We start from the raw sequence: 25,641 nt of genomic DNA, 5'->3' as shown, positions 1-25,641 counted from the left end.
TCCCATAGTGCTCAGAGCCATTTTGAAAGCAGGTGTTGACAGATGTGAAAATTACCAAACTATCAGTTTAATAAGTCACAGCTGCAAAACACTAACGCGAATTCTTTACAGACGAATGGAAAAACTGGTAGAAGCCGACCTCGGGGAAGATCAGTTTGGATTCAGTAGAAATGGCTCAAAATGGTTCAAATGGCTCTGAGCACTATGGGATTTAACAGCTATGGTCATCTGTTCCCTAGAACTTAGAACTACTTAAACCTAACTAACCTAAGGACATCACACAATACCCAGCCATCTCCGTAGAAATGTTGGAACACGTGAAGCAATACTGACCCTATGACTTATCTTAGAAGAAAGATTATAAGGAAAGGCCAACCTACATTTCTAGCATTTGTAGACTTAGAGAAAGCTTTTGACAATGTTGACTGGAATACTCTCTTTCAAATTCTGAAGTTGGCAGGGGTAAAATACAGGGAGCGAAAGGCTATTTACTATTTGTACAGAAACCAGATGACAGTAATAAGAGTCGAGGGACATGAGAGGGAAGCAGTGGTTGGGAAGGGAGTGAGACAGAGTTGTAGCCTATCCCCGATTCTATTCAATCTGTATATTGAGCAAGCAGTAAAGGAAACAAAAGAACAGTTTGGAGTAGGTATTAAAATCCATGGAGAAGAAATAAAAACTTTGAGGTAATTATGTCAGAGACAGGAAAGGACTTGGAAGAGCAGTTGAACGGAATGGACAGTGTCTTGAAAGGAGGATATAAGATGAACATCAACAAAAGCAAAACGAGAATAATGGAATGTACTCGAATTAAGTCGGGTGATGCTGAGAGAATTAGATTAGGAAGTGAGACACTTAAAGTAGTAAAGGAGTTTTTCTATTTGGGGAGCAAAATAACTGATGATCGTCGAAGTTCAAATGGTTCAAATGGGTCTGAGCACTATGGGACTTAACATCTATGGTCATCAGTCCCCTAGAACTTAGAACTACTTCAAACTAACTAACCTAAGGACATCACACAATACCCAGTCATCACGAGGCAGAGAAAGGTCGAAGTAGAGAGAGGATATAAAATGTAGACTGGCAATGGTAAGGAAAGCTTTTCTGAAGAAGAGAAATTTGTTAACATCGAGTATTGATTTAAGTGTCAGGAAGTCGTTTCTGAAAGTATTTGTATGGAGTGTAGCCATGTATGGAAGTGAAACATGGACGATAAATAGTTTAGGCAAGAAGAGAATAGAAGCTTTCGAAATGTGGTGCTACAGAAGAATGCTGAAGATTAGATGGGTAGATAACATAACTAATGAGGAGGTATTGAATAGAATTGGGGAGGAGTTTGTGGCACAACTTGACTAGAAGAAGGGATCAGTCAGTAGGACATGTTCTGAGGCATCAATGGATTACCAGTTTAGTATTGGAGGGCAGCGTGGAGGGTAAAAATCGTAGAGGGACACCAAGAGATCAATACACTAAGGAGATTCAGAAGGATGTAGGCTGCAGTAGGTACTGGTAGATGAAGAAGCTTGCACAGGATGGAGTAGCGAGAGCTGCATCAAACCAGTCTCAGGACTGAAGACCACAACAACACATCATCTCCATATCTAGCACGACAACTTCAATGAGCCAAAAAAAAGGCAGCCAACAACAGGAACAGCGCTGCGCTGTGTTTAGTGACAGTGTGGGAGCCGCCACGAAGTTGGCCGGTCGGCCGATAAATATGTGCCTATGCGAGGCCGTAGCCACTCGCGTATAGCGCGTTTTCGCCGCGGGAGGTGGCAGCCGCAGGGCTCTACGCCGCCTGGAAGACGCGAGCCGGCAGCTTGTTGGCCTGTGTGCTAGGGCGGGCTGTGAGGAGTGAGTGGGCGGGGGGGGGGGAGGGGGAGGGGTGGACGAGTATCGGCGAGCTGGGCGCAGAGCAGCCGGCAGCCAGCAGGCAGCACGCAGACAATTTCCGCGCTGCGGCCGCATTAGAGTACGGAAGCGGCGCCGGCAGCTCATTTCCCGCGCCGCGCCGCGCCGCGCCGCGCCTCCCGAGCCGGGACCGCAGCGGCCCAGGACAGGCGCCAGACCCACACGCCTGCTCACCCGGCCGCCTCGCGACTGCCCCTGTCCGTGCCCGGACCCGCTATCAGGCGGCTACCGACGAGTGTCGTGAACAAGTCGCTAAGGACCGCGGGAACTGGGTAACTCAGCGTGGGGAGGGGTGGGCCGCGGTTGCCTCGTGCGATGCACTGCTCGTCCGAATAAAGGCCGCCATCAAACACTTGGCACATTGCACAGCTATTGTCCGGAAAGCTGTCTCGTACTACCCTGCCCCTATTTTGTGCATCCGATGGGGCACTCGGTGTACTGGTCAGCACGAAAAGTACAGCAGAGGATCGCTTAAGCGCCTTAATTCGTAACTCGCTGTACACAGCCAGACGCAATCTTGCGAGTAGTATCTGACTTAGTTCCTATACGAAATGAGTTCAATACTACGACGATCTTGTCCTTCGTGGCCACGGCGAACTCCCTCGGAACACTCACCAACAGTGTGTCGTCAAATGTGGTGTGAGGAATCTTGCCGATAAGAGCACCTTCTTGCGAAAGGACACCTGTGGGGTAATTGCTGATAATCGACTGAAGTGTCCGACCTCGCGCGGTACTCAGCAGTACCAGAGTTCTTTTTCGGAATCCATGATTCCCCTTCGCAGACTGCACGCTGGTTACCCACAAAACTGTCTGGTATCACCTTATCCTTTAACTAGGTTTCTAAGGCATTTTCGGACAGTGTGAGATGTACGGTAGAGACAGCGTGTAAGCGTCCTTGACTGCTACTCGTCCGCCGGCCGGGGTGGCCAAGCGCTTCCAGGCGCTACAGTCTGGAACCGCGCGATCGCTACGGTCGCTGGTTCTAATCCTGTCTTGGGTATGGATGTGTGTGATGTCCTTAGGTTAGTTAGGTTTAACTCGTTCTAAGTTCTAGGTGACTGATGACCTTAGAAGTTGAGTCCCATAGTGGTCAGAGCCATTTGAACCGGTTTTTGCTGCTTGTCCGGCATGGTGAGAGGAGTAACACCAGCAAGAATAGCAATGCATTCCTGGGAATGAAGGTTAAAAACTGGCGGCTAAATTGTAATGAATCCGACGGGACATGGGCTACCGACAGTGCGTGTGTCGGATATGCCACCTTCTATAGGCCGCAGTTCAGTTGGACGTCGTACTCAACTGTAGGGATGTCGGAGATGAATTCCATCGATGCTATCGAGGATTGTGACTTTGCTCAGTGGTTGCCAACACCACACTCCCTCTTTCTCGCTAGTGTCTGCAAGGACAAGCTTCGTGGTCCGTAGAAAATTGCGCTGCTATAGTGGCGGAGGGGGGTGGGGGTGTCCAGCCCCTGCTTGAGGAGCTGTTCTTCCTAGCACGAGTACCAGCTGGTGGTGAGGAATGCAGGTGGTAGCTGACAGCTGACAGGAGGCACCAACGCCTGAAATCAGCGAGGGCGATGGGTATGTTAATACTAGAAGGTGCAAATACCGAGTCTGTGTTACGACTGACACACACCCACAAGCCCAGCTTTGCGTCCTTCTCGTCTCTGCGTCATTGTGTGATCGGTGGAATAACTACGGCACGGTAGCTGCTGCGCACGACCTGGTGGCCATTTCCATGGCACTCGGCTTTGCAACAGCCAAAATAAAAATAGACAGAGGTAAAAGAAAGATAAGAGATACGTATTCTTCGTTTCGAGATGCTTGCCGCCTTTTTTCGGCTAACAGATGGGGCCAGACACGTTACGTGTAATGAGCTAACGAAACGAAACTGGAAAGACAAATGGTTCAAATGGCTCTGAGCACTATGGGACTTAACATTTGAGGTCATCAGTCCTCTAGACTTAGAACTACTTAAACCTAACCAACATAAGGACATGACACACATCCATGCCCGAGGCAGGATTCGAACCTGCGATCGTAGCAGCAGCGCGTTTCCGGACTGAAGCGCCTAGAACCACTCGTCCACACCGGCCGCCCAAGCTATTCGAATTTCGTTCGGTGGCTTACTTAACTCAGGAATAGCACAGTAAGTGTGACCATTAACGGAAAGGGATTCAGTTCACTGTGAAGCTGCCAAATGGAGCTGTAAGAAATTTACTGAATAGTTTCTTTAAAAATGTTTCAGGAAGACTGCAGCGTGACGCGCTGTCGTCAACACAGTGCAGAGGGCTGGCAACCGGCCGCACCGAAACGTTTCGTTCGCGCTGGCTAGGCGGCCGGCGCTGCCCCATTACGTACTCTTCGCGCTGCTCCAGGCCGCCTCACACACACACATCGAGTACTCTGGTAACTGGTGACGTGCTTCGTTTCTGTTGTGTGCAGTGTGACGCGGCGGAGCCAGCCACTGCTGCAAGCTCGCGGGCACTGTGCGACTGGAGGAAGCGGCGCGGCGCGGCGCGGCGTGGCGCCAGCAATTAAAACTTTTTAATGGCGCCACAGCGGCAGTCAGGGCAGGACGCGGGCGTGGAGACCCCAGGCGGCCGTCGCTAGGAGCCTACACCTGACTTCGCGATATTTTTTTAACAATCGTAGATGGGCCACTAGCTCTCCTTGTGGGTGGATACTCCTGTTAGGTCACGTAATTGCCTTTGGCTCGAATGTACAGACTCGCAGCCCTGCTATGCGCTCGAAGCTTCAGAGGGCACGAATTCATTCCGATTCAGCGTCCACTGTTACCGAATGTTCAACGACCGCCACAGAACTAGGCTGGACGATGGACGAATTACCTCACCCTGTGCACGAGCGAAGGAACTTTCGAAGTGACCTAAGCTAGCTTACTTCGTAGGCGGTAGTTATCGACGGTATAGTATGCGGTTAGTAAGACGTCCGACAGGATACTTTGCACAAAATACCTGATTGCTAACGCAGCGCTTATAGTGAGAATAGAAATAATTGTTCGCATTAGTTCGCCGCGGACGTAGGCTAATTAAGTTCGGTTTATAGTGGAATGTACTGTGTTCTTCGAGTGATAAAAGCCGACCAGTCCGATCGGCGAATAAACCGACAGGCATTCGCTTGGCTTCGATTGAATCTCCCGATGCTGAACAAGTCAGAGTAATGGAATATGGTGTGGCGCTTCGTTAACTTCGAAGTACCACAATAACTGTGACTTTCAACGAAAGAAAATGTGCGTTACTGCAAGTAAGATTTCTAATCCACGTTCTTTGGGATCGCCTACTCACAATCCAACTGTCACCTTCCATCCTAGACTGCAGTAGAGTTGGGGAAAGGAATCCTTGGCTGCTTTCAACTCTAAAGCGGAAACGGCTTTGCAGGCGAAAAGCGAGAGTCGTCCACAGCACCGCGACAACACTCACACTTTGCCGTAGAGGAGCCTACAGAATAGCGTTTCGTGACTGGCTGAGGTAGCCGCACCAAGCAGCCGCGCCACACCAACTGCATTTCCCAAGGATCTTCTTTTGTCGACACTCTTCCTTATAGAGAAATGCACTGAGTTGTTTACTTTCGAGCGAGGTCGGTGGCGCTAGACATCAGGTGACATTTTTACTTTCCTTGACTCGTGCGGGAGACCGGCGCGACTTAATTCGGCCGATTGATGCCTACGAAATACAATATTCATTGTCACAGTTACCTGCTGATGGTGGCGACAGGGAAAGCCAGCTAAAAATTTAGTTCTCATTTAAGCCTAACGTGGCAAGAAAAGAGCACTTGATCCAGAGTCCTTGTGATCGGCATAGATGCACGTTGTCAGGGATAGAGGAAATGAGGCGTTGTGTATAGGGTTGCCAGTACTGAAACTGTGAAACCCGGACTCGCACTCGTATTTGGCCGGACATTTGTCCTGAAATTAGGACAGCCCATTTTAAATAGTTTGTCGGATATTTTCAGTCGTTTATTAATAATCTATTACTGTCAGTATTTGCGAGAACTACCTTAAACGCGCTTCATTTTTTTAATGTTGAAACACTCTTATACTTTGCACTTAAGATAGAACTAAGTTCTCAGTTTTGCTAATTGTTCAGTCTTCTTCCTAAGACAACCTTATGACAAAATAAACCAAAAGGTTTCCATCAAACAAAATAAACAATTATCTGTTCTTCTGGGACAGAAACGTAAAGCTAGTCAGAAACTTTGGTCATCTTGTAAATGTTGCAGCTTCCCTCAGTTCTCTTTTAAAAGAACGAATGTGCCGCAAGGGGTGCTAGAAACTAAGTTGGATGTTATAAATTCACTCTGATGAGGACTTGTATTGAGTGAGTGTCTCTCTCTCTCTCTCTCTCTCATATATATATATATATATATATTTCCCACACCACCTTGTATTTGTCTTTATATGTATGAGTGACTGGACTGTGTGTGCTCTGTTGTGCTGAATACCCACACCATTGGTCTGATACAGGGCGATGTGTGAAATTGCTTCCACACTACAAGCTTCCGTTGTTGTAGCGATCTGCTCCAGCTGCTGCAGACGCTGTATTGAAGCTGAAAGTGTTAATCAGAGTTGCGGGGAAATATTCGTTTGGGCTCTGTTGCATAGCTATCAGATTTGCTTTCACTTCTTATAAATGTCCAACATTGCTGGATTAAACGCTCCATGAAATTATTCCTTTTCCGAAGAAAGCATCAAACTGTTTCATTAGAAACTTCCTGGCAGATTAAAACTGTGTGCCCTACCGAGACTCGAACTCGGGACCTTTGCCTTTCGCGAGCAAGTGCTCTACCATCTGAGCTACCAAAGCACGACTCACGCCCGGTCCTCACAGCTCTACTTCTGCCAGTATCTCGTCTCATACCTTTTAAACTTTACAGAAGCTCTCCTGCGAACCTTGCAGAACTAGCACTCCTGAAAGAAAGGATACTGCGGAGACATGGCTTAGCCACAGCCTGGGGGATGTTTCCAGAATGAGATTTTCACTCCGCTGCAGAGTGAAAATCTCATTCTGTTTTTATTAGAACTGAACGCTCCCATCGGAAATGTTCTCGAGCTGAAGTATACGTCAATTGTGGAATAAACACGTACCTTCTTGAAACGAAAAATCTTTTATTGGCTTTTGTGTCAAGAAATTCTTCTCGTAACATGAATTATCTGTTCACTGGCTTATATACAGATATATAATACAATTTCCTTCAAAATTTCGCAATGGCGTCGATTTCTACTTCATAAGAATGAAAACTCTTAATGAATTACTTCGTAATAAGAACAAAGACTTCCTACACTAAGAATATTTATCTGAGCGCTAACCGCCACACAGAAATAAGGAATATCTTTGTCTCTCTCTCTCTCTAGCACTGTCACGTCAAGTCACGCTGCTTTCTGTCGTCTTGCATGATACATCATACCGTCCAAGCAGTAAGCAAGCACAGAGACATAAAAATGGCGGCAGCTTCTGTGCTGCTGAACTCCACAGTCCTACTCGAACTAGCGACTGCAAGCAGCTGAAGACGAGAAGGCTTCTCTCATTATCGCAATCCAGGAGGAGACCGTCGGCAGGAGAAGGAGCCCGCAACACATCTAACCAGAGTGAAGGTTTTGTTCCGGCTCCCAAGATCAGTTCTCACGGTTCCGTGATTGGGTTGCCTGGAATGACGGCAATCCGGCGAAAAGGGAAGGACAGATCGTGTCCCTCCGCCACGAAGTAGCCGAAGTCTGGAATACGAAATAACGGTTTGAACAGCCTTTGTGACTGTTCGTCATATAGCAAATTACTGCGAACATCTAAACCAGGGCTCGGAAAATTACTGCGCCCACCGCGAGACAACAGTTCAAAATGGTTCAAATGGCTCTGAGCACTATGGGACTCAACTGCTGAGGTCATTAGTGCCCTAGAACTTAGAACTAGTTAAACCTAACTAACCTAAGGACATCACAAACATCCATGCCCGAGGCAGGATTCGAACCTGCGACCGTAACGGTCTTGCGGTTCCAGACTGCAGCGCCTTTAACCGCACGGCCACTTCGGCCGGCCGAGACAACAGTCCTCTGGTTAGGCAAGCCTATAGTGATATCTGACTGCCGGGGAAAATTAGTTTGATATTCTTTAATTGACGATTGATTTCGTCGACTACCTGAATATTAGTCGGGGTGACCTTTCCTATATATCAAATGACTCATAAATTTGCGTTTGGTTTGAATCTACCGTCAGAATCGTGGAACATGGGCATGATGGCAGCGTTCCTGCTGCACACCTTGGGATAGGCTAGAGAAAAGCGCCTGCTCTACAATTTCAGTTAGACTTTTAAAGAAATTACAGTGATCTGTAGTTAAGTATTAATATTTCTCATTTAATTATACAATGAAGTCTTTCACGACCGGATGTTTCAGCTGTTGAGAATTTTTCCGGCAAGACTCAGCACAACCAGGAGCACCTCCGAAGATGTCCGACGTAGCCTTGGACGAAACGTTAGGGATTAAAGAGTTCCATGGACCACGGCCATACAACCCGGAAAAATTCTCAGCAGCTTTCTCATTAAAGCTCACTGTATGAAGAACTTTATTGCTCTTTGAAATTATTTCATGTAACTCTTGGCAGGATAATTTGAAATTACACATCATTGTTTTTTTCTTTGTGATTGTGTCGCTTTGCAAATCATTGCGTTTATCTATTTGGCTCTTTGAAAGATAACTGCCTTTCGACGTTGGCATTATGGCCCGAATTTCTAAGTAATCTCCTGCCAGTTTCAGTAATTCCGAATAATGATCTTCATTATGCTGTGTTTTGCAATAATGAGTCCACTTTCATCTGCCGAAAGCTTTTTAAAACCGAAGTCGGTTCTTTTTCCCGCTGATCAATGTATTTACTGTCTTCTAACTCCACATTTCGTCAGTACAAAATATCTATGGTTTCCGCTGCTTGTTCAGAGGTTGAAGCAACAGCTAATGCCAACCACTAAAATGCTTTCAGTGGATGATATATTCCCACGTCCAGTTTTTTAAGTATTCTTTGGTAATTACGTAAATGTTATTCATGTTTGGTGTAAATGCTTCAACATGATTTTACGTGCCTCTGATAACCATCTTAAAATTCCTAGAAGCTATAACTGGACAAAACTTTTGGTGCAATCTTTTCAGCTGCGTTATCAACGATTTGTTGGCAGCTGCGTGTCTCAACACGGATGGTTAGGAGCGACGGGGGAGGGGCTGGTTGGCACCGCCTGATCAGCACTTCCTGCTTCGTCTCGCTAGCACTGCGCGTAGCGTGCTTGTTAGGTTGTGTAAGTTTGACTCGGCCTACGAAAAAAAAAGACACAGACATAAGAACAGCATTTTTTGGCATGTATCCTTGAATCTCCTCAGTTTTCCTCATACTTAGTCTTCGCGCTTACGTCATTAGTTTGGAACAGATCTTTGTTGTGGGTTCTCTACTTCATTGCTAAAAAGCCTAACGAAGTCCTGGCAGGCCGGACTCGTATATATTTTACCGGACACGACGGTAACAAGTCGAATACAGTCAACGATAGTTGTGGGGCCATGCGGCATACTTTAACATACGAGTAGTATCTTGCGCCTGCAGCTTACGGGGCCCGCTCACCGCCACAGCTGGGTAGGTAGCGAGAGGCGTAGGTACAGCGCGGTGTGAGCACGTCTCGCATTTCTCCTGTTCCTCTGGTAGGCTACCGGGGATCAGGGCAAAGTATAACCTTCCCGATTAAGGAGGCTTTCTTCTGTCGGCGGATGTGCTGTTAAACACAGACTGTCCTAGATCATCAAAATAAAGAAAGGGCAGGATGGTTCCTTAGGTCCGATCAATGAATAGGTGACTGTCGGTATATGTCTGTACTCCACGAGCCACCTTAAGGTGCGTGGCGGAGGAAACTTCTGATGCCATTAGCTTCTCCACCCTTTCCCTATTCGCGAATGTCCCGAGAAGCGAATGGTTGTCGGTAAAACACCTAACGAGCTCTAGTTTCTACGATTTTCCGTTGCAGTCGTTTCACAAGTTGTGAGTGAGATTTTACTGCGAGATTCTTCCTGGAACGTACGCTCTCGAAATTTCATCGGTAATCGTTTTCGCGGTCCACGACGCCTCTGCCGTGGCGACTGGCACTGGAGCTTGCAGAGCATCTTCGTAACGCTCTCGCGCCCGATACACGAGCCCAAGACGAAAAGTTCCGATCTTGGAATTTCTACCTCTTTTGTATTTGACCAATCTGGTACGGTTTCCAGACTGATTAGCAATTCTGACACATGTTTTGTTATCCATTTTTATGTAACTCGGAGGCCCGTTATTGTCACATTGCAGAAAGCTCAATATGGAGCAGCAGTGGCCGACTTATATTAAATATTTACCTGTTCTTTTACACTACGTTTCGCAAGGCCGTGGACTCATATTTGTATTTGTTTACGTAAAAAGTTCTGTCAGAAATCAAAATCTGGAACTTCCTATCAGACTAAAACTGTGTGCCGGAGCGAGACTCAAATTCGGGAACTCTACCTTTCGCAGACGAGTTGGAAGGTAGGAGACGAGGTACTGGGAGAAGTAAAGCTGTTAGGAAGGGTCGTGGGTCGTGTTTGGGTCGGTAGAGCACTTGGCCGCAAAATACGAAGGTCCTGAGTTCGAATCTCGAGACGGAACAGAGTTTCAACCTGCTAGGTGGTTTCATATTAGCGGACTCTCCGCTGCAGAGTGAAAATTTCATTGCAATCAAATTCTGCGTTACTGATATGGCGTTCTACTAAGGCCTCTTGCCTGAATAATGGCCTAATTCGGCAAGGAAGGTAGTCGAAAAGTTTCCTTAGGTATGTCGTATCCACCTGAGGTCAGTCGTTCATTCATGATCAGATCCCATACAGGTACCAGTCCGCGTTGATGTGGGTTACTACTTCCCACTCGATCGTTCATGTAGTACCGCACATGTTCTGTCTGATGACAATCACATGATACGGCCGACCAGTCGACGTGCGACAGGGTGCCTGAGTGTTTGTCAAACCAGAAAAATATCTACCGTGAAGAGAGAAACTCGAGAACTGGCTTTCTTACATCTCTAACAGATGGTAAATTTTTCATTTCTTGTGTAGCTGTTGCTTTATTTGTTACTTGTCGTGTGCCATAACTATCTGTGGTCTTTTTACATCTGATTTGAAATGAATTTCTCGAACTTGCAGCGGACATAACTTATGTTACATAATTTATGTTATATACATAATTAAAAATGTAACATTTAAACGAAATTTGTTTTACTTGTTTTGATTTTATTATTATTACATAATTTAATACAGAGATCATCTAATATGAAAATTGCGTTGAGTTCCTGTTATCTTCCGCCATGCCTCTCTATTCAGGGTATCCTCATTGAATACATCGCGATGCCCATTATTTCCTTTATGTCTTTGCCAGAATGTCGTGATCTGCGGTATTTACGTGTGCCAGATGGTCTTAAATCAAAAATTACCTTTGGTCATCAGTCAGCGTTCTTATACATTCACATCATACATTAACAAGATCGTATTCATCTCGTGCTAGAATCGCTTGATCATCAGCGAAACGTAACAAGAACGCCTGCACACCATTAACAAAAATTCTCACTCCTATAGAAGCTGATTCAGATGCCGCTACCAATAGGTTTCATGAAAGCCACAACGCCTCCAAGTACCACACGCAAATTTTCGTATTCTCCCTCTCGCTACGTGCAAATTATTAGTCCTACGGAAAAAACTAACAGAATCATTTGTGGGAAATTTAATGTAGTATTTGGGAGACGTTTTCACTAGACGCTGGGGCCATAGTTTTCGGATTATTCAAGATACGTACAAAATTCACTGTGAAACGCGTTTTTCTTGGATGTCTCGAAGATCTTGGCCTCCAGCGAAAATGTATCCCAGTACAAAAATAAACTATCTTAAATTTCCTACAAAAAGATCCTATTCATTTTTCTGTAGGACCAATAGTTACAGCGTAGCGATTGAAAGGATATGAAAATCGGGCGCGTTGATTTTGAAGGCGCTGCATAAAACACGTAGGTAGGGGCAGCAGCATCAATCCGTATACTGTATCTGCTCGACTGCTATGATGTCCTCAGTGCGGCTGGAGGATAAGGTCCGAACTTCTCGTCTCGTAGGAAGACGGGAAATGATGCGAGGAGATCAGGTAAGTTGACAGGGACGCCACTTCATAGTGCGTAACCAGTTCGAAATTTGGTTCGGCCGGTAAGCGTGCTCGGATAGCCGAAGCGAGTGAGACGACCACTAGCTTAAACTGGGAGGTCCGGCATTAAACCATTCCCACGCCCAGTTGCGGCTGACGGTACCTGCCTCGAAAAATTTACATTCCTCTACAGTTGTTCTTCCATAACCGGAAAGCCACCTCTTGTATAAACTGAACAAGATGAGTGATATATTGCAATCTTGTCTCAGCCCCTTGTGTCAAATTATTAGATTCTTATAGTAATTTCGTCCGTCTTATAATCTGTACCTTACTACTCCTCTACATTTAAATAATAACTCGTTTGTTCAAGTTCCTCATACAGATTATAAAGCCATGTTGATCTTACACGAATAAACAGCCTTAGGAACGATGAGGATCAAATAAAATAAGAACTGGGATACGTACAGGGGCATTCAGTAAATAATGAAACACATTCATTTTCTAAAGCTGGTTGGTATTATTCAGCATTCTAATACGCCATATTATTCCCCAGTCTTTTGGCTACAATCTCCGTTCAGTGTGACGGCCTTGAGCCACCCTAGTGGGAGGGCCCGTATGCCGGCACCGCTGACTGGTCGACGTCGGAACCAATGTCTCGCTGCACCAGTAACCTACCCATCATCCAGGCGCTGCTTCCCACAGAGTGACTCCGCCATTGGGCCAAACAGATGGAAGTCCTAAGGTGCGAAATCAGATATGTGGATGAGGAGGACGCTCGTCAGCATTTTTGTAGCGACGTACATGCTGAAGTAATTTCTTCAGTTTTCTAAGGGTACGACAATAAACTTCAAAGTTTGTCATGGCATGGTGAGGAAGGACGTCACAAAGAATCACCTCTACAGATTCCAAGAAGACCGTTTCCATGACTTTACCGGCAGATGGCGTGGCTTTGAACTTTTTCTTCGGACGAGAGGTGGTGTGACGCCACTCCATAGATTGCCGTTTTGTTTGAAAGTGGATAACCCATTTCGTCGCATGTTTTGATGTTGGATAAGAATTGTCACGGTCAGCCTCGTAACGCGCAAGCAGTTCCTCACAGATGGTGCTTCGTTGCTCTTAATGGTTTTCTGTCACGTGGCGACGAACCCAGCGGGCACAAAACTTTGAAAAGAATGACTGTTGGATGAGTATGTCAGCACTACGAACAGAGGCGTCCAATTGTGCAGCGAAGTTTTTGTTTGTGATTCGTCAATAACCTCGAACGAGAGTGTCCGCACGTTCGAACGCTGCAGGAGTTTTAGCTGCGTGCAGCCGGCCGGCACGCAGGAGATCAGACTGGTCTGCGAGACGTCGTTGCCATGATGACAGACGCCTCACCCAACGACTCACCGCGCTTTTGTTCACTGTCATATCTCCGTAGACATTCTGCAACGTGGTTTCGCGCCAAAAGAAGCTCGATGACAAAGCCACTGCCTCCATTACAGACGCTACTCCGAAGACTACGTATGGCGCCGCCACCTATGGGAACTTCATGAAACGGTAAGAGCTGAAGCGGACGTATTTCATGATGACCGACAGTAAACTGTGCATTTTTTCAACCGAAACTGGCCAAGAAAAAATGTATTTAATTACAAAGTAAAATTAAAGCAATAACAGCAAGAAAGAAGGCTTTTGACCTAGGTTTCGGCACTACTATGAGTGCCTTCATCACAGGAAAAACCCTCAAACTGGCCTATAAAGTAAGTACAAAATTATAGGAAAAAAGTTTTAAGTGTAAGTACTGACTAGTAGTACAGAAAAGAAACAGTACTTACATGTCACGTATAAAACAAATATCAAGCGATAAAGATTTAGTCAAATAATTTGTCAAGTAGAATACATAGAAAGCAAGCCATTATGGGCTGCTGACACATGTCAAGGTACGGTAGCATCAGACAGAGGCGCCCGCATTAGCAATTGCAGGCAGGTTCAAATGGTTCAAATGGCTCTGAGCACTATGCGACTTAACTTCTGAGGTCATCAGTCGCCTAGAACTTAGAACTAATTAAACCTAACCAACCTAAGGATATCACACACATCCATGCCCGAGGCAGGATTCGAACCTGCGACCGTAGCGGTCGCTCGGTTCCAGACTGTAGCGCCTAGAACCGCACGGCCATGCAGGCAGGTGAATATTACACCACGTGTGCCGCAAATACAAACAGGCTACTTAACATTCAATATACGAACAGATGAACATTATCAAGAACATTATTTAGTACACGAAGTAAAAGGCAATATCATATCTGACAGCGGCAGACATGGTAACAATATGTCTACATAAGAGCTTTGAAGTACAGTTCAAAGGCTGAAAACGCCATTTCAGAATTACAAAGGGAGCTGAATAACTGGGCGAGTAGAAAAACAGTGTAACATGAAATGTAGGTAATGTAAACCATTTAATGAACGCTCTGCTTAAGTCCACAGGAGAGAAGAGGTAGTTGGAACTTTGGAAAGGAACCAGAAGGGGGCTGTCAGCTACACTCACACACATAACTTCATTTAGTTGTCCAAACAATAAAAGTAAGGAATTTTAATTTTAAGACGGACTCTGGACATTAGCCATTTACGCGGTATCACTAAATTCAAATGAAGGTGTATATGCCCAATCGTTTTATTACAGGTTAATATCAGGTGTTAGACAATGGGAGTATATAAAAGCTTAAGCGACAAGCCGTTACTCTAATCGATAATAATATAGACGTGGAAAAATGTAATTTTATTTTTTTTAAATAATGAAATATAAAAAGGAGAACATACGATTGCCAAAATGACTTATGTCCAGAGAGATGGCATTTTAACGGAAATGACCGAAAATATAATTAGTTTCATTAAAATTATCCATTATGTAATATGGTTATAATAGAATTGTTTTGCATAATTACTGTTGTTGCATTGATTATGTATGGTATGTTGTATTTAGGGCCTGAAGATGATGATGTAACAACACTGAAACTAGTTGCCAATGAAACCAACACCTTAATACAGCTGGAGGAATTTCGTCATTTTTTAACATATATTATACTAGCTGACGTCCCAAGTCGTGCGTTTCAATTATGGATATAGGAAGAAAAATTATGAGTCGACCGAGATAGAAAAAATGTTTCGGTAAGTTCAGGAGGAAACAAAAAATCAAATATCAAGTAATGGCTTTATACCGTTGAAAGAGCGTTTACTACGTGATTGTAGCTGCTCATTAAGAATGAGGCTATCATTTCGAGAAAGATGTTTAAAAATTTGCAATTCTTCGAGACGTCCAATCTTCGCCCTTTCTTATTTTATTATTTTCTTATTGTTGAATTACCTGTTGGACGCCCTTCGCACGTAGGGTAGAAAGGTGTTTCGTAAAGGCAAAGTTTGCCCTGAGCGCCACTCCTAGTGGATACCACGGCCCTGTACTGAAAACCGAGACGTCGCAGAACCTGCTGCTAGCCGCCCAGACGCGGCTCTCGCTCGCACCACTAGAGGTCACCTTCCCGGCAGGTGGATTCTCCAGGAGTGCCGCCAGCCAGCCGGGCGACGGGGGCCAGAGGCGCTCTGCCGTCGCCAGATAAGGCCGCCTCCACCGGTACAAATGTGCGCTGCGCGTTTAATTTACTGTCCCGTTTAAGTCGCGTCACCGGATCTAGTTTTTCGCTGGCGGGCTTAACCCGCGTCACCTTCCCCTACTCTGAATCCCTCCCTCCCTCCCTCCCCCCTCGAGCGTCCGATTAGCCCCCTCGACGCCAGTGCTGGCTGCGGGCGTTTACCCGTAAACACGGCGACCCTACCCCGGCGCAGTAACCCCCTGCGCCCCCGTCTCTCACCTACCCCCTCTCCCCCCTCCCCCCCGCCGCCCACGCCCGGCGGTGGCCGCCGCTGATAAAACGCCGTCGCCGCCAAAGAGGATTAAAACGCGACAGATATTTTAGCCAAACAGGGCGCGAGCCTCAGGCGCTGTCGCTAGGCGACGCCCGCCAAATCGCGCGTTGCGCCCGCTGCGCCCGGCCCGCTAAAATATGACGCCCGTCCCGGCCAAATTATGACGGAGCGGAGAGGGCACTGCCTCGCGCCGCGCCGTGTATCTGTTTCATCATTTCATTAATTTTGACAAATCCTGCGCAGCGCGGCTCTCCTCTGTCCCTGCCCGTCAAACCTGGCAGTTCCACCGCCCGCCCTCCTCCCCTTCTCTCTCTCTCTCTCTCTCTCTCTCTCTCTCTCTTTCTCTTTCTCTCGGCACACAGCGCGGGCCTTTTTTCCCCCCTTTCTTTATTTATCTGGCTTCGCATTTTGCTTTAATTTTTATAAATTACATCATGCGTTTATCGGATTAGCGAGAGGAAAGAAATGCGCTGTTATTTCATTAATTCTGAGAGGGAAAATTTCACAGCTTGCAGTAAAATAAGCAGGCGCTGTTTTGTGACAGGCGAAAAGAGAAAAAACGCGTCCATTAGTGTGGCGGCGCGAGTAATTACCAGTGGGGCGCAGTCGCGCGGCAGCTGCGCCGCAATTAACCGACGCCGGCAGGAGGTCCCGGGATCCTCTGTACTGGCTGGTCGGGGCAAGAGCGCACCCGAGCGCTCTGGACGAGGGATGGAGGGAGGGAGGGAGGGGAAGGGCAAAACTGAGATTCCGTTGGAGGGGGGGAGAAGAGGGTGTGCTCCAGCTGACCAGCCATCATGTTCGCAGAAGCAACACTCACAACAGAGTGGCAGGTAGCGATGCATACACGCAGATGCGCCAAGACATCGACATCATGGCCACCAGAGTAATAACAGCGCCGTGCTCAACGTGTATAACTCAGTACAGCAGGTTTCCTGGCGTTCCCGTAAATTGCAGACCGGTGGATCGAGGGCGCAGAACTGATGCCGCTAACGACCTAAATACGCTCGGCCAGGTTCAGATTGGGCGAATTTGCTGATTTCATTATCACGCTCCACAAAACAACGTAAAATGATTCTGGCCAAACGACGCAGGCAGTTACCTTGCAGGAGAGTGTCCCCGCTGTGTGGTGAGCCATGGAGGTTGAAGTGGTGCACGTATTCTGTCATAATGTTCACGTAGCTCAGTGCTGCGCTGAAGCGCCACGGAATCATGGGCTCGACATAATTCTTTCCCTGTTTATGCAAGACACGAGCGAAGCAGATCAGTACCCGACAGCGAGTTGGAATGTCAGCAGGGCCACAAGACACTTGTTGGCTGCATACCATCAGAACTGGCCCCCAGAGGCGTTAGCAGAGTGACAGCGCACGCAGTGTTACGCCAGAATTCTGATGACCGCACAGAGTGCAGCAGGAAGGTGCAAGTCAGGTGGAAGAAAATGTAAAACTGCAAATGTGTCCAGCACCAGTGCTGCGGGAAGCCTTTCAGTTGCAACCACAGTCACCAGAGAAACTGACCGGACTAGAAAAGTAGGCCAAGCCATGTCACTGCCACCTTACAGTGCAACGTATATCGGCCATCTGAGGTCATCAGTCCCCTAGAACTTACAAGGGGAGGCTGCCAATTGTGAAATTCAGGTTCGATTCGTACTGCGCATAATAAAAGCTCATGGCCAGAGGTGTAATGTGGCAAAGCACCAAGATCCACTTCTCAGCCGTTGTAGAGAAAATCGACAGTTAAAAGAAACCGTTGCGGTGAAATACTCTCTACGACTAACAATTTTTTACAGCGTCGTGGCACAGCGGTAAGCGCTCGGGTTCGTAATCCGAAAGTCGCCGGATCGAATCTCGCGCCATGCAATTTTTTTATTATTAGTTTTTTGTAATATATATATATATATATATATATATATATATATATATATATATATATATATATATATATATATAAACTATTAATGAATTTCTTATGCATCTTGGTGAAGGCGGATCGCTCTCCAATTGTACCGCCTCCATTTTTCCGTTTGTTTAACAGGGTGTACCAAAGCTCTCACGCCCGCACTGATTATATATACATATATATAATTCCCGGCAATCAGTTGCAACAATTATGCATATAATAAGTTGTTGAAAGTCGTTTGTCGTGGAAAAACTGGCGACTTTGAACATCATTATGTTTTCCGCAAACAAAGTTGTATTTCAAAAAAAAAAAATGGCTCTGAGCACTATGGGACTCAACTTCTGAGGTCATTAGTCCCCTAGAACTCAGAACTAGTTAAACCTAACTAACCTAAGGACAATACAAACACCCAGGCCCGAGGCAGGATTCGAACCTGCGACCGTAGCGGTCTTGCGGTTCCAGACTGCAGCGCCTTCAACCGCACGGCCACTTCGGCCGGCCAGTTGTATTTCACAAATGTTATTAATTGTCTTCATAATGTTAACCACGTGTAGTTAACGGAAGACGTAGAAACGATATTCCGAAACGAATACGTATAGCGTAAGTCAAACGTTCGCATTAGAATAGAGACTCCCCACGAACACAAATTCGCTGTGGCAGGTATGAAATATAAACTCCGTTACTCGCTCGTTACACTTGAAGGACAGATGTTGAATGGGCCGAAACGAGCCGCCGCGTAACAGCGTAGTTGCCTGCTAACTTCGAAAGAAGGTAGATGCGGTCCCTAGCGCAACTTATAACATCGTCGAAAATCGGTGCGGACGTGAGAGCTTTGGTACACCCTGTTAAACAAACGGAAAAATGGAGGCGGTACAATTGGAGAGCGATCCGCCTTCACCAACATGCATAAGCAATTCATTAATGTTTGAATTACAAAAAACTAATAATAAAAGAAATTGCATGGCGCGAGACATCACACACATCCATGCCCGAGGCAGGATTCGAACCTGCGACCGTAGCGGTCACGCGGTTCTAGTCTGAAGCGCCTAGAACCGCTCGGCCACAACGGCCGGCCTGCAACGCCCACATCAACCTCGAGTTCGCATTTTCTAATAATTGGTTTGGACAGTAACGACAAGTAGCAGCATGGATCTGAACAAATTTGCGGTTCATCGCGCTATGCTCACAGAGGTGGCTAACAGATGACCAGTGAAAATGCACTGCTTTGCGTTAAGTGCAAATAATTTGTGCCCACAGACTTTCGTGCGGTATTTGACTCCAGGAGCAGGTGGCGTGAAGCCAGCAGCGTGTTAGCCCGAGCGTCGAGTGTTACAACCCGCAGCAGCACCCCGGGAGGTGCTAGCCTCGCCTCGCCTCGCCAGGGCGGTCTCCAGCGGCAGGGCTTTGATGCTGCCCAACAAGCAGGCAGCATTTCCGGCAGAACAGTGTGAGGGAAGTAGAATGTCTCCTCAAAGTGAATAACGCAGGGAGACGCTGTGTTGCACTGTGCTCGCAAAAGCATCGCGGGCGACATTGCCAGTAAAGAATGTACCTCCGCGAATGCCCCACTCCATATTTTTTGAGCTTGTGGCAGAGGTGCGGAATGTGTCCGTTTAGACGTTGGCGCCGAGGAAGCGTCTGCAATGTTTTTCGGATGAGCGGCGACTTCGACAAGCGACGTGACGTTAGCACTGTTTCCCGCGCAGTCAGGCGGCCGGCAGTAGTGGTGGTCGGTTAAAAATTTGTTAAAATGTTGCGATTGGACAGCCACAGCAGCGGAGCGGCTCGCCGCAGTAGATTATGGTAGAAATAGGACACTCGCGTTTCAGCGTCCTTCCGATAAGGACACAGTAGTGTACCAGGATACGGAGTAATAGCGGAGTAGCTGTGTACTTTATTTTTTTTTATTTATTGCCAAATTATAGACCTGTTACCTGATGTTCAAAACAGGTCGTACATCTTACAATTTTCGTTTTTCATCTTTTTACAGTTTTCTTTCCTTTTGTTTTATCTACAACATTTACACAGAATGATACTTTTCAAAATAACAATAATTTGAGGTAGAAATATAAATAAAATCTTGTTTTTTAACAAGAATATAAAAAGAAGATAGGATAGATGAGAGATTTGTTTGTACCATCACCGAGTGTGACACGGTGAATTCCTCGGAATGGTTTCTTCGAGCCGTTGACCGCCAGTCACACACACACACACACACACACACACACACACACACACACACACACACACACACAATGGTTATTAGTAGAGAAATAATGGTGTTTATCCTATTTGTTACTACTCCTATGTATTAACTACTTTAGGTGCCCATCCATGTACAGCATTTGGTGTTTTCTTGGCTAGCTTGCCAGCAATTTGCTTATTTATTATCACATCTCAGCTTCCTCCTCCTGTTCCTCCTCATTGTCACTATTTTCGTTGTCACTGTAGGTATCGCTGTCCATCCTCTGGAGATTTCTGTTACGCTGCACATAATGTCTGTGATGTCGTGTCCGCATATACTCTTCATGTGTTGTTTTTTAAATACTGTTTGTCAGTGCGTTTAATTGTGCCCATTGTTCTTCGTCTCATATTTCTGTGTATATATCTATGTCTGTATCTGTGTAATCTAAGTGTAGTGTATGTCTATTGTTCGCGTATTGCCCGCAGAAAAAGACAGCGTGTGCTGGGGAACCTTCTTCTCTGCATGTATATGTAGGTGTCTGCCTCAGACTCACACGGTTTACTTTATCCAGAACTCCGACCGACCAAGGTGGCGCAATGGTTAGCACAGTGGACTCGCTTTCGGGAGGACGACGGTCCAAACCCGTCTCCGGCCATCCTGATTTAGGTTTTCCATGATTTCCCTAAATAGTTTCAGGCAAACGCCGGGATGGTTCCTTTGAAAGGGCACGGCCGATTTCCTTCCCAATCCTTCCCTAATCCGAGCTTGTGCTCCGTCTCTAATGACATCGTTGTCGACGGGACGTTAAACACCAAGCTCCTCCTCCTCCAGAACTCCAGATAATTTCGCGGAATTTTGTCGTACACGCGCGCCGCCGTGGTTCCAGCAACATCACACTTGATCAGCATAACAGCGCTATGAGAATAGCCGGCTGGGGACCATCTCGTGGAGCGGAATAGCTAACGTACGCAGCTCCGGCCGCAGCACGATCAGCCTTCCAGTTCACAGAAGTTAAACAGGTGGCCAGTGACCCACTGAGTATGGCAGCACATTCTCGCATTATTTCTGTGATTAGATACTGATGGAAGGGACATGACCTTGAACCTTGTGCCCTCACTGAGTTAACGGGAAGTCCCAACCCTCATCGCTTGACTCTTGTTATATTCCTTTCTCTTTATTAAGATATAAACCTGTCCACACTCGAGACGCATCACCTCATTGATTTAGTTTGTTACTATATGTAACAGCCAAATGGAATGATCATCTTTCCCGATATTTGCCGACCGAAGTGGCCGTGCGGTTAAAGGCGCTGCAGTCTGGAACCGCAAGACCGCTACGATCGCAGGCTCGAATCCTGCCTCGGGCATGGATGTTTGTGATGTCCTTAGGTTAGTTAGGTTTAACTAGTTCTAAGTTCTAGGGGACTAATGACCTCAGCAGTTGAGTCCCATAGTGCTCAGAACCATTTGAACCATTTTTTTCCCGATATTTCAGACTACTCGTACATCGACACATCAATCCTTTCCTAAAACAAAGTCACAAATTTTGGTGGGATTAACGTGATGTCAATAATTTACATGCATAAATACTTTCTATGAGGAAAGCGACTACACCCAATCCGATTCTGTAACACTTCCTAGGACTGGGTAGTCAGACGACATTAAGTGCATAAGAATCGCATTGGAGGAATTTATAATAGAATTCCGAGTTCAGCAAATAATTCATTTCCCTGACGATAGCAAACGAAACTCGGAGGTCGCTTCCCAACAGTAGCAACGCACTTAGGTCATTCTTGTATAAACATTACATCTTTTCTTACAGGGGATCTACTCAGTTCGCAGCCGTCCAGCCTGAGGGTTGGACGTATGTCGGTCTATCTTCTGGTCGTCTAATCATCAATGTCCGACGGTGCCTTAAGTCACACCTGAGGTACGCACTCCCCGTGAACCGCATCAACACCATCCTAGTCGACACTGTGAGCGCAGTCATCCAGTGGGGCTTTTGGTGGGTCCAGAGAGCAGATCGCCATCTTCCTTCTGTTCCTGCGAGCAGACTTCGATGCTGCCGTCAGTTCTCGCGTTCGCTGGCCACAACGTGACCACACGACTACACGCACACCGTGCCTGTCCCGTGTGCTGCCTATGGTAGAGCCAGGCTTCCGTCTTCGCCCACTTGTAGTACTTGCCAGCAGCCTTGGACGCAGCCATTGACGCCGCCTGCACAACGTCCTCACTCGACCTGTGACGTTGCCGGATGGTGAGGCCGCGCTTTCGTTGCTGCCGTGGGTCGAGACAGCATGCCGCAAGCTAATGTTGCCACATTCCAGGTGTGGCGCACACCACTCCTTCCCCTGAGAATCAAGAGAACTGTGTGTCTTCGAGCAATAAATGTTTATTGTGTTAATGATGTTTCACTTTTACTACGGCCGTCCGACAGGTCGTCCCACACAGAGACACTGCTCGCCACGTCCAGGAGCGCTCAACCAGCTAGACCCTGACCTCGACAACTTGCCGTCGCCACCTTCCATAGCGATCGACGCCTCAGTACACTACAATGCCTTCCCCATTATCAAAGCTCCCATGGAAGTCCTAGTGAGAAAGTCGCCCGAAGCATAATACCGTCTACACCAGCCTGCACTCATGGGACAGTGCGTGTTCAAAGCAGCTGCTCGCATTGACGACAGTGTGTCCAGACACGACCATCGACTTAGTGTCGCAAGAAACGGTATTCACTCGACCAGAAGACACTTTTCCATTGATCCGAGGTCCAGTGTCGATGATCCCATTCTGACTACAATCATAACTGACGCCGTCATTCAGTCTACATGGGAATACGACGGGGCCATCTACTGTGCAGCTCCACGGTCAACAATATGCGCTGAGCTTCGAAACACTTGTTCCAGCACCTGTATTGTACACTGTCGTCAGTTCTTCCACAGATCGCCACTGTTGTTGATTCACGAAACGTAAAAGTCTTCGACCTCCACATTCTATGACGAGGTACAGAGGTCAGACACCTTGTCGCCTAGCTATGAGTACACCGTCCTTCAACGACTTCCCATAAATACTCAGGGCATCAGCAGCTGGCAAACAGTCGAGCAGCTGCCCCGTTTCGAGATACCCTTTCCCAGCTGGCAGTCATAAATAATCCGATCTGTGTCAGAAGCTGCTTACGTTATTGCATTTCCCCACATGTCGCCCGTATCGCCGCTAGAATGATTCCCCAGTCTTTTTTGTGGCGATTACACATTTTATATACAGTGTCACGTGCCCGTAACGCCACAGTCACTCACTCGATCTCGTGGCGGCTAGTGGACATAATGTTTTGGGTCTTAAGTGTCTACGAGCTGTTAACCTTCTAGACTGATGACCACAGTAGTTAAGTCCCATAATGCTCAGAGCCATTTTTTTGTTAACCTTCTAGATGCAGAACGGAAGGAGCCAAGGCCGTTTAAAAAAATTGTCGATAAGACAAAACAAGAATTGCCTTAGTATTATTAGAAAAGCAACAGTGGTAGGTCCTATCCTCATATGGCCGAAAACAGTTAAAATTGCTAATGTGTTATATGAATGGGACAAAAATAAATACATGTATTCGCTCAAACTGCATTAGACATGACTTCTCTTTCCAGAAAAACTTTTCTTGTTATTGCCATCCGACATTTTATATCCCCTTTATTTCTCCATCTTCAATTATTTTGCTACGTAAATAAATTAAACCATGTACAACACTTCAGTCTGTCATTTGCATACGTAATTGCTTTAGGATTCCAGTACATTTCATTACCGTTGTCCGATATGCACTGAAGAGTTGAAGAAACTGGTACGCCTCCCTAACATCGTGTAGGGCCCCCACGAGCACGCAGAAGAGCCGCAACACGACGTGGAATGGCCTCGATTTATGTCTGAAGTAGTGCTGAAGGGAATTGACTCCATGAATCCTGCAGCGCTGTCCATAAATCTGTAAGAGGGGGTGGAGATCTCTTCTCAACAGCACGTTGCAAGGCATACTAGATATGCTCAATAATGTTCACGTCTGGGGAGTGTTGAAACCCAGAAGTGGGTTTCTGGAGCCACTTTGTAGCAGTTCTGGACGAGTAGGTTGACGCATTGTCCTGCTGGAGTTGCCCAAGTAAGTCGGAATGCACAGTGGACATGAATGGATGCAGGTGACCAGACAGGATGCTTACGTACGTCTCATCTGTCAGAGTCGTATCAAGACGTATCAAGGGTCCCATATCATTCCAATTGCACACGCCCCACACCATTAAAGAGCCTCCGCCGGCTTGAACAGTTCCCTGCTGACGTGCAGGGTCCATGGATTCATGAGTTTTCCTCCATACCCATACACGCCCATCCGTTCTATACAATCTGAAACGAGACTCGTCCGACCAGTTATTTACTGTTTCTTTTTCCAGTTTCTGCCTGCTTCTTCTAACTGCGCCATCTGGTGATATTCCCGAACCTTCCGTTCGCAACGCTCCGAAAGAACAGGCACCAAATATATAATCAAGGCGAGATTGGCCAATGATCGCTTTAATCCAGATGCTCACAAGGCTTGAACTCTTACGGGAATCTGCGAAAGGCCGCGAGTAGTAATGGGCAGGGGCGCCAACATACGCTCAGAATGTGAATCTTACGGGAGGCGTGCTACGATAGCCCTTGCTGTTGCGATCACCGCTCTGACCGGATTGCTCGGTGGTCAAAACATCTGCCTACCGAGCAGAAGACTCGGGTTCGAATCCCTGCCCAAATTTTCAAGTTCCCCGTGGAGTAAATCAATGCCCATTAGCAACTACACGTCGTAATTACTTTGTGTCATGAGATTTTAGCTCAACGTGGAACCGATATAAATCAAATAAGACGATAATCGAAATACACCCATCTTTTTTATGATTTTAACACTCCACTGCTTATAAATGAAGTTAGGCCCGTACTACACTGTTACTGTTCTTCGAAATCTTTTATAAAATTCGTATCACAGTCCAACTTTTAAGGTATGATAAATATACCCCCAATAAACCACAAAGATTTTGTAGAACGTCTTTTACAGGATGTTTGACTTGGATATTTAACAGACGAATACGGGCCTTCAGCAATATCATTCGAAATAGTTTTGTGGGTGAACAAATAAATATTCTGGAAAATTCGATGAAACTGGATTGGACATCTCATTCATCTGACATTAAATGACGCAAATCCTTAATAAAATGAAACAGGTAATTGCTAGAAATGATCCCAGCTGCAAGTATACCGACTGATACCATGTGTGTCCAGCAGAACGAACGTCCCCCGTCTTGTGACGTATGTAGAACGTCCTACTTCGTCCTCAAAGCACTGGATTAAGGGTTAGAAAGCGGTACCCGCGTGCCAATGAGTTACAAGTATAGCTCTGTGAATGGAAAGTGTCGCCGCACTTCTACCCGATGTTTGTGGCCATCTGCAGTCGGTGATTGGCTGAAATCGAAGCATTTGATACTTTCCGCCATATTGGTCCTATACATTGCTTGTGTAACATTGAACGCAGTGTGCATTTTCGTAAGTTTACTGTTGAATAATGTCGGCTGTATTTTTCAAGT

The 25,641-nt window shown here is 46.4% G+C and overlaps 1 protein-coding gene across 1 annotated transcript in view; it reads left to right on the top strand.

Moving 5' to 3' along the window:
• LOC124805043 (translation initiation factor IF-2-like) overlaps positions 1–15,672 on the top strand; it is a 55,423-nt gene extending 39,751 nt beyond the window's left edge. Inside the window, exons 2-3 of the mRNA XM_047265464.1 lie at positions 1,975–2,206; positions 15,447–15,672. Coding sequence (XP_047121420.1) covers positions 1,975–2,206; positions 15,447–15,672 — 458 coding nt within the window. The remainder of the gene's footprint in view (positions 1–1,974; positions 2,207–15,446) is intronic.
• The last annotated feature ends 9,969 nt before the right edge of the window (positions 15,673–25,641 follow it).

Source organism: Schistocerca piceifrons, chromosome 7 (assembly GCF_021461385.2).
Source record: "Schistocerca piceifrons isolate TAMUIC-IGC-003096 chromosome 7, iqSchPice1.1, whole genome shotgun sequence".
Taxonomy (NCBI): domain Eukaryota; kingdom Metazoa; phylum Arthropoda; class Insecta; order Orthoptera; family Acrididae; genus Schistocerca; species Schistocerca piceifrons.
This window is presented reverse-complemented; position numbering and strand designations above follow the sequence as displayed.